Genomic DNA, 14,914 nt, shown 5'->3' on the forward strand with positions numbered 1-14,914 from the left:
GGCCCATGAGAGACGTTATACCTCATTTCATGTATATATTTCTATACAGGATTTCATATGTGTGTGTGTAAACATATATTTCATAAAAGACATATAATGCATGCATAATAGAACATCTGGTCTTACCTAGCTTAAAACTCTTTTTCATGAAATCTATTTCCTCCCTGAACAGAGGTTCGGGTGCCACAGCTTTAGGGCAGAGCCCTGATGAAGCTACTGGCTGTGTTTAGGAGCCATATTATAAAATACAATAATGATAGTGTTGTTAGGTCACCCTCAGTGTAGCTAGGGATGGGCTTTTGGGAACATTTCCTATCTCCCATCTCCTACATCCTCTGTGCACAGGCTCACCTCATGGGATAAAGGGCAACTCCACAAATGCTTAAATTATTTTCTCCCAGACTCTCCTTGCTCTCCCTGTGAGGTGGGCAGAGCTGTACTGACACATGCTAACCATGAGTACACGTGGCACCAGTGTGCAGGAAATGACAGGCGTCCCCGGCCACCCCTGGGTCTGGAAGGAGGGGTAAACGGAAAAAGAAAAGCCCACTGCTCCACTGATATCAAAACGCAGGGGAGGAAGGCACAGATTATCCCTCCCCTTGCCAGTTCTTCAGATCTGAGGAGGAAATCTGCGGGGAGAGGAGAGGGATGGGAGGGGTCCAAGTACCTTAATGAGATGATCTGGTAATCGTCCTAATTTGGCCATAGGGCTAGTACAGAAGGCGACAGAAGCCACAGGACCCAGGGCAAAAAACATTTTAATCCTTTTAGCCAGCTCAGGGATCTGTGAAAATGCTATAAAACCTGTGAGAACAAAGGAAAGAAAACAGGAATTCCATCATCTGGGATTTCCTTCTCAGAAAACACAAAGGCCGTCACTCGCAACGCCCTCTCGCAACGCCCTCTCGCGGAGGCCTGAAACCCACGCAAACAATACCACCAGCAGGAGCCAAAACACTTGACATGGGGCACTCTGAACTTCCGTGTGCCCTAACACTGAATTTGGTTAAACTAGGAAATCAAGCATTTGTTAATGCTTGTTCCAAATCTCAACCTAGATAAGCACTGGAAGAAATCCAGTCTGGGAGAATCAGAAAATCTTCCCAGTTCCTTTTACAATGTAAATAACAGACTATTTCCAAGAGCCTCACCCCATCACCTTTATCCCCCCCATGCCCCTCCCCCAAAGAACAATTTACAGACACCACGTTGAAATAAACCACCAATGATTTCAAAGGAACTCACACATTTAGAATCCCCTAGCTTTAAAATATATTTTAACCCTTGATATGGTTTGGGTGTGTTCCCACCCAAATCTCATCTTTAATTGTAGTTCCCATAATTCCCATGTGTTGTGGGAGGGACCTGGTGGGAGATAACTGAATCACGGAGGCTGTTTCCCCCATACTGTTCTTGTGGTAGTGAGTAAGTCTCACGAGATTTGATGGTTTTATAAGGGGAAACTCCCTCACTTGGCACTCACTCTCTCTTGTCTGCCACCATGTAAGATGTTCCTTGCTCTTCCGTCATTATTGTAAGGCCTCCCTAGCTCACAGTCCATTAAACTGTGAGTCCATTAAACCTCTTTTTCTTTATAAATTGCCCAGTCTCGGGTATGTCTTTAGTAGTGGCATGAAAACGAATTAATACAACCCTCTCTGACGTCTTGCCACCTGGCCCCAGAATGTCACTTTAGGAAGCAGTGGGGCAAAGGTCCCAAGCAGGCAAGTCATGAAAGAAGAAATATAAATAAAGAAAAATGCTTAACTCCATTTTTTTTCTGGCAATATAACTACATGTTTTGAGACCCTTCAAAACATTCATACCTTTCATATAGTAAGGCTCCTTCTAGGAATATATTGTAAGGAAAACATGTGACGGGAACACTAAGGTGTTAGTCATAGTAAACATTAAAAGGGAGAATTAAATAAATTATAGGACAGGTTCCTAGCCCCTAATTACAAAAACTCTTGCTGACTAGAATTATGGGCAATTTTTATTTTCTTTAATTTTGCTAAATCTTCTGTTCTTCTATTTTTCTACAGTGAACATGCATTACTTATATAATCAGCATAAATTAAAATGCATATAACTTTTCAAAATTTTTTGTAAACCAAATGTACCTGTAGTTAGTTATATTCCACTTAACTTCAGAAGGCAGTATATTTTCTTGTTTTCTTTATGTAAGTCTCTGAACTTAGAAACTACTTGTTTTCTATCCTCTCACATCCCTATCTTGCTTTATCTAGGAAAACATGTAATATATTGTGGCTTACATTAATTTCTTCAATTTCAACCATATACATGAATTTTCATAGAAGACTAAATGTTACCAACATTCCTTATCTTATTCATTATTTCTGTTTGGCATTTAAAAATAAATGGAATTTGAACTAACATCTTTTTATATTTCACTTTTAAGAAAAGTACAAACTCTGTAATGAAGAATTTATATCAACTTCTGATCTTATTTACATACATACCTATAGTGGTGCCTTGAGAATGACCCACATAATACACTTGTTCTTGGCCAGTTTTATTCAGAATGAAGTTAATGGAAGCTGGTAGGTCATATTTTGCCATCTCATCGTAACTGTAATCCAAGAAAGGAACTCTTTCATTGAAATAGTACATAAAATAGAATAGCACACACATACTGAGTATGCAGTTTGATGAGTTATCACAAACTAAACACAGCTGGGAAAACCAGCAGTGAGTCCAGGAAACAACACCAGCAGGACTGCAGAAGCCCCCTTGGGCTCTCTTCCAGTTGTGTCTCCCAAAAGTAACTATTGTCCTCATTTTTCACACCAGAAATTAGTTTCACCTGTTTTTAAATATTTCTGTAAGTAGAATTATACAATGTGTATTCTCCTGTATCTGGCTTAATCCATTTTTTGCTGCATATAATTGTAAGTTGTTCATTCTTATTCTACTATATAAATATACAACACTTTATCCATTCACTGCTGACATGCATTTGGGTAGTTTCCTGTTTTCCGTTGTTACAAATAGCGTGACAATAAACCAATTCTTGTATATGCCTTTTGTTAAAAGCTCTCATTCTTGTGTTTCATGTCCTTAGAGGTGCCTCTGGTTTTAAAAATGGGAAGCAAGCCCGGAGGCTGCTATAGTGCTGCTGACTTTCTCTAGTACCTGGTACCAAAACATAGACCAAAACCCAAGTGTGCATATGGGTACATGCATGCGCATGTTGCCACTGGCAGGAGAAGAGCCAACCCCTAGCAAGTTCATACAAGGTGCCAGGTTCTGTGGAGGCTCCTTCTCTGCATCCTCTCCTTTAAGCCCCCAGTGACCTTATGAGGTAGGTGTTTATTATGCTCCATTTTACAAATAAGGAAACCGAGACACAGGAGGCTTATGTAAGATGTCCAATGTCATACAGCAATTAACTGGTGGAGCCAGAAGGAAGAGGGAGGAAAGGATAATTTCTGGAAAGAAGAAAAGTGAACATCTGGATTACATATTTATGGAGAAAGGAGGAAAGTTATGGAATAACATTTACCCAGCAGCACCCACACCACCAGAAATGCCAAAATAACTTAAGAATTCCTAACTAAATGTAAATCTTAATGTAATCATTTACTCATAATTTACCTTACTGCTAGTCATTAAATTCCTAGCAACATTTAAAACCTTTCAAAAGACACTAACTTCCCCTCTCATACAACTTCAGAGTTACCACCTATCTGCCTCTTCTGCTGGAAGCCTGTTGTCTGCTTTAAGAGTACTAAGGAAATACATCCATGCCATTATCAATTCATATATACCTGAAAGCCCAGAATTCATCCTGAGAAACTGAGAGTGTCTTATGTTTCCGAGACCAGGTATTTCCTCTGCTGTTGCCCATCCACACGTCAAAACCAGCATCAGCAAGAATGAAGCCCAGGCTGCTGTTGGCAAGGTTTGTGACCCAGTTACTAGAATCTGCCAGCAAGCCATGTTGCAGGAAGACAACTGGTTTGGGACCTGAAAAACATTCATTGTTTAGGAGGCAGTAGCACCAAGCTTCAAAACAAATATGACATGATATCTTGCTAAATAGAACATTCGTAAAAGATCCATAAGCAAATAATGAACTAGAAATAAATTGAAAGATTGACACAGTGATGTACTCACATATAATGTTAGTAAAGAATTTTTTTAAAACAGCACTGGCAAGGTAGCAGTGAAACTGGACCATTTTTTGCATGTCCACTAATAAGACACACTTATGTAAGCAGCAAAAACAAAAATCAATATATTTTTAAGAAATTATAAAATGTTTTTACAATTTGCTTTCGTAATTGCATTTCTCACAATAATTCCTAACAAAATAAACCAAAGGAAAGAAAAAGATCACACATAATGAGACATCACTATACACGTATCAGAATGAGCAACATCCAAAAACGCTGAAAACACCAACTGCTGAAGAGGATGTGGAGGAACAGGAACTCTCATTCATTGCTGGTGGAAATGCAAACTGGTAGCACCACACTGGAAAAGTTTGGCAGTTTCTTACAAAACTAAACATACTCTTACCATATAATCCAGCAATCACATTCCTTGGTATTTTACCCAAAGGAGTTGAAAACTTACATCTACACAAAAACCTGCATACAGATGTCTATAGTAGTTTTACTCATAATTGCCAAAATTTAGAAGCAACCAAGATGTGCTCCAGTAAATGAATGTGTAACTAAACTGTGCTACATCCAGACAATGGAGTATTACTCATCCCTAAAAGGAAATGAGCTATCAAGCCACGAAAAGATGTAGAGGAACCTTAAATACATATTACTAAGATCTGTAAAGGCTGCATTCTATATGACATGCTGGAAAAGACAAAACTATAGAGAGAGTAAAAAAGATCCTGGTTGCCAGGGGTTAGGAGGGAGGAAGGAATTCATAGACAGAGCAAAGAGGATTTTTCAGGGCAGTAAGACTACTCCGTATGATACTATAGAGGTAGACACATGCCATCATACATTTGTCCAAAACTATAGAATATACAACATCAAGAGTGAACTGTAGTGGCCGGGTGTGGTGGTTCATGCCTGCAATCCCAGCACTTTGGGAGGCTGAGGCGAGTGGATCACTTGAGGTCAGTAGTTCGAGACTAGCCTGGCCAACATGGCGAAACCCTGTCTCTACTAAAAATACAAAAAAGGTAGCTGGGTGTGGTGCCCCACACCTGTAATCCCAGCTATTCAGGAAGCTGAGGCAGGAGAATTGCTTGAACCCGGGAGGCAGAGGTTGCAGTGAGCCGAGATTGCACTGCTGCACTCCAGCCTAGGGGACAGAGGGAGACTCAGTCTCAAAAAAAAAAAAAAAGGGAACCCTAATGTAAACTACGGACTTTGAGTGAATGTAGGTTCATCAGCTGTAACAATTACAATTCCACTCTGTGAGGGATGTTCATAACAGGGGAGTGTGGGGGCAGAGGGTGTATGGGAAATCTCTGTACCTTCCACTCAATTTTGCTATGAACTTAAAACTGCTTTAAAAAATAAAATTTAATAAAAATTTTTAAAGCTGAATAAAAGTTAAATAGATAAAAAGGCTCACACACACAAATTCATAAAGATATGTGTCTGTGTCTGCCTGTGAGAATTTATTTTCTACTCACCTGTACCCGAGACAGTGATATAGCAGAAAAAACAAAGATGTGGGAGCCAAAGAAACCTGACCTAAAGCTGCTTACCTAACGCTGAGACCATTCAGTTATTCATGAAACAAGCCTTTATTGAGTACCAATTATGTGCCAGGCCTTCTTCTCAGCACTGAGAACACAGCAGAGAACAAAAACAAGAGGAAAAAAAGTACCTCCATGGAGCTGACATTATAGTGACCATGAGTTTTATCCACTTATTTGATTGATTGATTGATTGAGATAGGATGTTGCTCTGTGACCCAGGATGGAGTGCAGTGGCGTGATCTCTGCTCACAGCAACCTCCACTTTCTGGGCTCAAGTGATCCTTCCATCTCAACCTCCTGAGTAGTTGGGATTTCAGGCGTGCACCACCACACCCAGCTAATTTTTGTGTTTTTTGTAGAGACAGTGTTTCACCATGTTCCCAGGCTGGTCTCAAACTCCTGGACTCAAGCGATCCACCCACCTCGGCTTCCCAAAGTGCGGGGTTTACAGGTGTGAGCCACCACGCCCAGCCTGATCATGAGTTTTAGACAGCTCAAACAAACCTAGGCTCAACTCTGTCCTCTCCAAGTTCTAACATGACACCTTGGGGAAACATCTCCTAAAATTAATATAATTCCCTGAAGAGTAGAAATGATAATACACATTTTATAGGACACAGTGAGATATGAGATATTATATGAAAAGTAGGTAGCAAAGAGTCTGACACAGAGTAAGAGTTCACTATATATCAACTCATACTACTAAGTTGCTTAACCAGTCTGCGTCTCAGTTCCAAAAATAATTGTTAAGAGGAATAAGTGAGGTAAGTATCCAGTATAGTGACTGACACACGGGTCACAGTGAACAAATGAGAGCTTCCTTTGCCCTCTGCTCATTCTTTATAATAGTGAAAAACTGGAAATAAGCTAATTGTCAAGTGGTCAAATAATTCATTGAAATCCACTTGGTATAATAATTATCCATCAACCATGACAAGGACAGTGACAGCATAGAAAAGCTTATAACATACCTTGCAAAGGAAAAAAAAGCAAAATACAAAATTATAGACTACTCTAAATTACAGCTATGCAAAATTAATGTACACCAAAGAGGAGTGTAAAATACCAAGGAAAAATGAGAAGAATGATTTGTCCAGATGATAAGACTATAAGTGAATTGACAAATGTTCATTTCTGCTAATGTCCTAATATAGATTTGATAACTAGCAAATTGTTTTTAAATGACAGTTCTGCTGCAAGGTAGCTTCCGTAGACAACTCCGGAAGGCACTGCTCACATACATGAAAATATACATGGTACTCCCTGGAGTTGTACAACCTGGGGTTGCTGTACCCTCGTGTTGTTAAAATAGCAGGACCCCAGGCCAAGAGTATAAAATGATTCCTATAACTTTTTTTTTTTTTTACGAGAGAAAAGGTCTCATTCTATCGCCTAGACTGGAGTGCAGTGGCATGACTGCTCACTGCAGCCTCAAACTCCTGGACTCAAGTGATCCTCCCACCTCAGGCCCCTGAAGAACTGGGATTACAGGTGTGTACCACAACATCCAGCCAATTTTTTAAAAAACTTTTCATAGAGATGAGGTCTTACTACGTTGCCCAGGCTGGTCTCAAACTCCTGGCCTCAAGTGATTCTCTTGCCTTGGCCTCTTAAAGTGAGGGGATTACAGAAGTGAAACATCATGTATGGCTGCTGTGATTTTCTAATCACAAAATAGAAATGCCAGGGCCATGCAGGTGAACTTCTACCCATGGGGAGAAAATAGAAAGCAAATAGGACAAGATTAAGGCTGCTTTATGTGCTCATCTTTGCCTTCAAAGGTTCATTTTAATGCAATATTAACAAGACTAAATTTACTACGAAAAATGTAAGTGGAAGGCATTGCAGTAGATACAGCGTCTTATGCACAGGCTTCTTGGCTTCAGTGAAGAAGATGATAATCCAGCTGGGAAAATATGAAAATTGATCATTAAAAATCCAAAATTATAAACTGCAGTGTGACAATTATAATTACCAAAATTAATTTATCATTAAATTATAGTTGGAAAATGTGTAACTACAGGCACCACCATCATCTCATGGTAACTGTACGTGAGAATGGTGACCGGGCGCTGTACGATGCAGTGGCTCTGCTGTACTGATGGTGCCCAACACTTTCTAGAAAGAGGGGCTTTCCTGCTCATGTCACAGCTCTTTAGGTATGTTGAGGCACTTTTCACCCACCAGGAGTGATCGGGAGCTAGGCCATGAGTAAGGCGACTTGACTTTGAAAGGCCAGGAACGGGCTGCTCCCACAGGTCAAGTCATTTCCAACAAAAACGACTGCAGTCGTCTTCCCTCTGGATGCAGAGTCAGAGTGAGGCAAGAGGAAGGCTCGGTAGGTGGCCTAATTCCTTGGCACTTGTTCCAATCTGTGCCTCTGTAGTTAACACGGAAAACACAGGACTGCCTAGTCTACTCCTCAGGGGAGAGTGTCCAGAGAAAGGCAGCAATGGTTTGAAACCAGAGAGGGCCCTGGGGCAACGATAATTGAGAGAGGAGGAGGAGGGTGATATGTGGCAGCCAGTCCAGGACAGAGGCTGGAAGGGGAGATGTTGGCCAGCACATGGGACCAGGACTCAGCTCCCCACCTTCTCTCGATGGAGAATGTTTAAAATTTCCCTAAAGTCTCTGTACTTCCCTCTGTAACCTCCAGAGCTTTGAATGGGGAAATGTGGAAGCTGACAAGTTGAAGATATATCAGGAAAGTCTTTAAACATCCCCAAAAAATAACTCCTGGATTCCCAAGGGCAATGAGGAGCTGCTGCAGTTTTCCTGGGAGGTGAGTGTGAAGAAAGGAATGGCCTGTGGACAGCTGGAGCATGTGCTACCCAGGAGACCATGCCTAAGGTGGCTGTGCAGCTTCTAAGAACATCGGTAAATACCCTTGCTCCACCCAGACCGAATTCACACCTGCACAACGCTTTTCTCAGGGAATTACTTTATCCTTTGAAGGAGGCTTCTAGAGAATAAGTCAAAGACACTATTTTTCTAATTGTCCTTTTTTGTTTGTTAGGGTTCTTCCATCCCCTACTTCAAGCTGAATACAAAAGCTCAATGAACAACAGGCACAAAAGATGCACCAGATGGGAAGGAAACAGTGAATCTATTCTTTACAAGCGAAATGTTTTCAAATCTGGAGAATCTGGGCCAAGCACTGCAAAGGGTACTGCAGACCACACTGTTTTCTCATGGGAAATGCTGGCAGATGAGGAAAAGGGCTGATGAAGAAAGGTAAACATCTGACAAATGGCATGGCTTTAGAGCAATGGAGGCCACTCAGCTGTGTCCTCCACATTCAGGTGAAAAGTTTTTAATGGAAATCTGCTGTATCTTAAGCAGTGCACTAGAAGGTAAAATATCAAGAAGTGATTTGAAAACATACATTACGTTTCGTGCAAACCTTTAGTGGTGCCTACTGAGTACCAGCCACTGCTATTAGGTTGTTGCAAAAGTCATTGTGGTTTTTGCCCTTAAAAAGCAATGGCAGGCCGGGCACGGTGGCTCACGCCTGTAATCCCAGCATTTTGGGAGGCCGAGGCGGGCGGATCACCTGAGGTCAAGAGTTTGAGGCCAGCCTGCCCAGCATGGTGAAACCCTCGTGGTGGGTGCCTGTAATCCCAGTTACTCAGGAGGCTGAGGCAGGAGAATTGTTTGAACCCAAGAGGTAGAAGTTGTGGTCAGCCAAGATCACACCACTGGACTCTAGCCTGGGTGACAGAGAGGGATTCCATTTACCCCCACCCCCCACAAAATAAAAAAGCAACGGCAAAAACCACAATTACTTTAGCCCCAAACTAATAGATGCTAGGAATGCAAAGATGGGTAACTCACACTCCGTCCCACAGGGAGCTCCATCCTCGAGGGAGACAGACACACGATGGCTGTCTAACCCAGCAAGAAGAAGGCTAGAACACCATTCAGGAAGGCCCAGAAGAAGGAGAAAGTTACTTGGTCAGTGGGACAAACATTTGACCTGGGTTCTAAGTAAGACACAGATGTTTCCACAAAGGGTTCTGGAGAAAACATAGGAGCCAGATGAATAGAGAGCTGACACTGCACCCAGGCCTTGGCCAGATGGGACCAGTGCGCACATGAAAGCCTCCCTGCCTGATTCTGATGCGCAGCCAGGCTGGGGAACCACTAGGAAAAGTCCAGTGCCTTGTCTGACCTGGGGACACAGGGAATAGGAAGGACTTCATGGGGTGCACATCTTTCCAGGCTGGGCCAGTTTCCTTTCATCTCAGAACAAAAAAGTCTCTTCTGAGGAGGGAGATGCAGAGGATATAACTTACTGAACTTCTAGAGATGGCAGTTCCATTAGGCATGACGGATCCTCAGCAAAGAAAATAGTATCGAATCCTCGGGTGAAAAACCTTTAAAAATGGCTTCCAAACCTCTTGCCCCTTCCCTCTGGCATTGGGTGAATACAAAAGGGAATGGAAAAGACTGGACGCTGGAAGCAGGCCCAGCCAACTGTTGCCAGCTTCTCTCACCTGCTCCCACCAGGGGGAAGAAAGGAAGGTACAATGTGGTTCTTTCCCATCCCACCACCAAAGAAGGATTTAAGGATTGACTGGCAAAGGATGTTTCTCTCTGGGAAGGTAAAACCTATTGCTGTTCACATCTTCCAGTGAACTATTTCAGATTTCACTTCACCTTGCTGAGAACAGCTGATTGAAATGATAGCTAGCGCCGATTGCACGCTTGTATGCTGTAGGTACTGTACTGAAAATCCTTTGAAGTTGGCACTACTGCCATTTAACAGAACAGGGAATTGTGGTAAAGAAGTCAAGTAACTTGCCCAAGGCTGAACGAGAGCTAGGAAGCGTGAGGGTTGGAGTCTAACCAGGTGTGTCTGACACCACAGGCCATGCTTTTCAGTGCTTTGCTAGGGAAAGAAGGTTAACAAGAGAGAAGTCTCTAGAACACACTGAGGCCTTCCGGCTGAAGGCAGGAAGCTATTTTTGAAAGGATGTGGACAAAGTGCTTGAAGAAAGTAATCTCTAGTAGATGGAGGGGATAGGGAATGAAAGGAGGGGCACCCACTCAGCCTCGCCTGGTCAGGCAGCTCCTCCAAGGCCCAGCCTGCTCAATGCACTCAGGCACCCTGAAGCCCTGTTTGTCAGAGTGACAAACCAGCATGACAGGTCAAGGGCTGCCTTCCCCAGCTATGCCCTACGGGTGGCTCTGGGAGTTCTGTGCAAATGCAACTTGAAAAAAAAGAAGCCTCTAGGAGGGCTGGGGATTAAGGGAAAAGACTAAAGGACCATTTCTCAGCCTGGAGATGGCAAGTGATTTCATTATGGCCCTAAATAGGACAAAGCTGACAAAGAAGCAGCCCAGTGGCAGTCCACCACAATGCTGCCTTCCCAGTGTGGGTGGAAGCCAGGAGGCGATTACTCAAGCCCCGAAACTGAATGTGCTGAGCCCACAGTCCCGCAGGAGGAAGATGACTGGGTAGGTGGGGAAGTTCCTCCTGCCTCCCAAGGCACTGGCCTTCTCTGCCAGGATGCTGAGTCCAGACAGGACTCCGTCACACTCCAAAACACATGTGAGAAAGCAGCTGAGGGCCAGGGCAGAACCAAAACAGAGAACAAGGAGGAGGTCAGACACCAGGGCGTTAGCATGAAGCAGACCTCAGTTCTTACTGGCTACAAAACTTTGTAGGATTTGCTCAACTCTGTCTGAAGTATAGGTGTCCTTTTCTAAAGTGAGAATGACGAAGTAGTTAATACATAGTAAAGCTGAATAAATAATGGTCCCTGATAGTAACAATAATGAATCTATACAGTTGGTCCTTAACACAGGTTTAAACTGCACAGGTCCACTCATACATGGATTTTTTTTCAATAAACATTGAAAATTTGTTGGAGATTTGCAACAATTTGAGAAAAACTAACAGACCAACTCTGTAGTCTAGAAATAATAAAAAGTTACTAAAAGGTTAGGTATGTCATGAACGCATAAAATATATTTAGATATTGTCCTTTTTTTATTTATTACCATAAATATACACAAAGTATAAAAAGTTAACATTTTCAAAACTTAGACACACACTTACAGACCAAACATGGTGCCATTGACAGTTAAGAGAAATGTAAACAAATGTAAAGATGCGGTATTAAATCATAACTGCATAAAATTAACTAGAGTATATTGTGTACTACTGTAATAATTTTGTAGCCGCCTCCTGTTGCTCAAGTATTATAAATATCTGCTTAAATTTCCCATGACACTAATCATCTTCACGTGAGCAGTTTCTCCAGTAAATTGCACATTGCAGTAAAAAGTGATCTCTTGCAGTTCTCATATGTTTTTCATCATGTTTAGCACGATATCATAAACCTTGAATAACACCATTGGACCCATACAAAGAACTAATAGTGATCTGGGAGTGCTCCCAAAAAGCAGAGAAAAGTCCAGACAAGAAAAAGTTGAATTGCTTGATATGTGTCATAGATTGAGGTCTGCAGCTTCAATTATCTTCATTTCAAGATAAATGACACATAAAGACGATTGTTAAAAAAAAGGGAAAGAAAATTTGTGAAGCCATTTGTCATTGCAGCTACGACAGCAAGTGCCAAAACCTTGCACTTTTTCTGAAATACCTTTTATCTCATATTGAAAATGCAGCTTTTATGTGGGTGCAGGATTGCTCTAATATGATTCTAGACTCTAATATTCAAGATAAAGCAAGAATAGATTCTAGACTCTAAGATTCAAGAAAAAGCAAAGTCATTATATGACAACTTAAAGAAAAAAGAAGGTGAAGAATCTAAAGTTGGAGAATTTAATGCCAATAAAAGATGCTTTGATAATTTTACAAAGAGGTTTGGCTTTTAAAATGCCAATATAGACCAGGCACGGTGGCTTATGTTTGTAATCCCAGCATTTTGGGAGGCCAAAGTGGGAGGACCTCTTGAGGCCAGGAGTTCGAAACCAGTCTGAAAAACACAGTGAGATCCCCATCTCTATCAAAAATTGTTTTAAAAATTAGCCAAGTATGGTTGGCACATGTCTGTAGTCCTAGCTACTTAGAAGGCTGAGGTGAGAAGACTGGTTGAGCCAAGGAGTTTGAGGTTACAGTGAGCTATAATGGTGCCACTGTACTCCAGCTTGGTGACAGAGCAAGATGCTGTCTCTGAAAAACCAAAACTTAATTAATTTTAAGAATTAAAAATTTAAAAAACTTTAAAAATATGTCAAGATAACAAAAGAAGCAGCTCCTGCCAACCAAGAGGCTGCATATAAATTCCTAGAGGAAAATGTATCTGCCTGAACAGGTTTTTAATGCAGATGAAAGTGTTCCATTCTAACAAAAAAAAAAAAATATATATATATATATATATCTATATATATATATATATCTATATATATATATATAGATATATATATATATCCCACAAAGGACATTTATTAGTAAGGAAGAGAAACAAGCACCAGGATTTAAGGCAAGAAGGGATAGGCTAACTCTACTGTTCTGTGCAAATGCAGTAGGGTTGATGGTCAGGTCTGCCCTTACCTATAAATCTGCTAATCCCTGAGCCTTAAAGGGAAAATATAGACATCAGCTGTCAGTCTTTTGGCTGTACAATAAGAAGGACTGGACAATGAGAACTATTTTTCCAGATTGATTCCATTGATGCTTTTTTCCTGAAGTCAGGAAGTACTTTGCCAGTAAGGGACTGCCTTTCAAAGTTCTTTTGATATAGGACAATGCCTCTGGCCACCCAGAACCCCATGAATTCAATACCAAAGGCATCGAAGTGGTCTACTTGCCCCCAAACACATCTTTAATTCAGTCTCTAAATCAGGAGGTCATAAGGACCTTTAAGGCTCATTACACACATACACTATGGAAAGGATTGAATTGGAAGAGAACCCCAACAGAGAGAACATCATGAAGGTCTGGAAGAATTACACCACTGAAGATGCCATTGTTGTTACAGAAAAAGCTGTGAAAGTTATAAGCCTGAAACAATAAATTCCTGCTGGAGAAAAGTGTATCCAGATGTTGTGCATGACTTCACAGTATCCATATCCATGACTTAGCCAATCAAGGAAATCAAGAAAAAGATTGTGGATACGGCAAAAAGGTGGAGGGTGGGAGCAGGTAAAGAGTTTCAAGATATGCATCTTAAATAAAGTCAAGAGCTAATAGACACACCAGAGGAATTAACAGAAGATGATTTGATGGAGACGAGTGCTTCTAAAACAGCACCAGACGATGGGAAAGAAGACATGGGAGACGCAGTGCTAGAAAACAAACTGATATTAGACAATTCAGGAGAAGGGTGGCAATTGCAATTATTCAAGACTTCCTTTACAACACTGACGCTTCTATGACACAGGCACTGAAACTAAAGCAAATGATGGAAGAATTGCTATTCTATAGAAACATTTCTAGGGAAATGAAAAAAGGACAGAAATTACAATGTATTTTCATAAAAGTTACCCTGAATGTGCCCACTTCTCCTGTCTCCTCTTCCACTTCCTCCCCCTCTTCCACCTCTGCTACTCCTACAACAGCAAGACCAACTTCTCCTCTTCCTCCTCTTCCTTAGCCTGTTCCAACATAAGAATGAAGACCTTTATAATGATCCACTTCCACTTAATGAATAGTAAATACATTTTCTTTTCCTTATGATTTCCTTGTAACATTTTCTTTTCTCTAGCTTACTTATTGTATATATGGAATATATACATATATATTCCATAAGTATATATACACAATAAGTATATATGGAATATATACTTATTGTATATATGGAATATAATACATATAACATATAAAATATTTGTTAATTGGCTATGTACATTACAGGTAAGCCCTCTGGTCAACAGTAGGCTATTAGTTAAATTTTGGGAAATGCAAAAGGTATATGCAGTTTTCAATAACTCTGGGGGACAGCACCCCTAACCCCCATGTTGTTAAAGAGTTAACTGTAAATGTAATAAAATATTATTAGAACATAACCACTATGAAGAAGGATAGAGTGAAGTGGCATTCTTTGGCCCAGGTAATATAATCATAGTAACAGCAAGCGCATACTAAGTGTTCACAATGTGTCAGGCACCATGCTAAGCACTTAAGCACTTTACACGCATTATCTCAGATAAGTCACCTAACAGCTCTCTGAGTTGCTGTAGTAGGCACAAGCAGGACATCTAGCAGATGTAGGACATCTAAGTCAGATACTTTCCACT

At 41.1% G+C, this 14,914-nt stretch overlaps 1 protein-coding gene across 2 annotated transcripts in view; it reads right to left on the bottom strand.

The window, feature by feature from the left end:
- Positions 1 to 14,914, bottom strand: part of LIPA (lipase A, lysosomal acid type) — a 38,545-nt gene that overhangs the window by 10,847 nt on the left and 12,784 nt on the right. For both annotated transcript variants that reach the window (XM_003312752.6, XM_521552.9), the window contains exons 4-6: positions 3,795 to 3,993; positions 2,487 to 2,596; positions 671 to 807 (exon numbers count right to left, since the gene is read on the bottom strand). In XM_003312752.6, the coding sequence (XP_003312800.1) occupies positions 671 to 807; positions 2,487 to 2,596; positions 3,795 to 3,993 (446 nt within the window). The remainder of the gene's footprint in view (positions 1 to 670; positions 808 to 2,486; positions 2,597 to 3,794; positions 3,994 to 14,914) is intronic.

This window comes from Pan troglodytes, chromosome 8 (assembly GCF_028858775.2).
Source record: "Pan troglodytes isolate AG18354 chromosome 8, NHGRI_mPanTro3-v2.0_pri, whole genome shotgun sequence".
NCBI lineage: Eukaryota > Metazoa > Chordata > Mammalia > Primates > Hominidae > Pan > Pan troglodytes.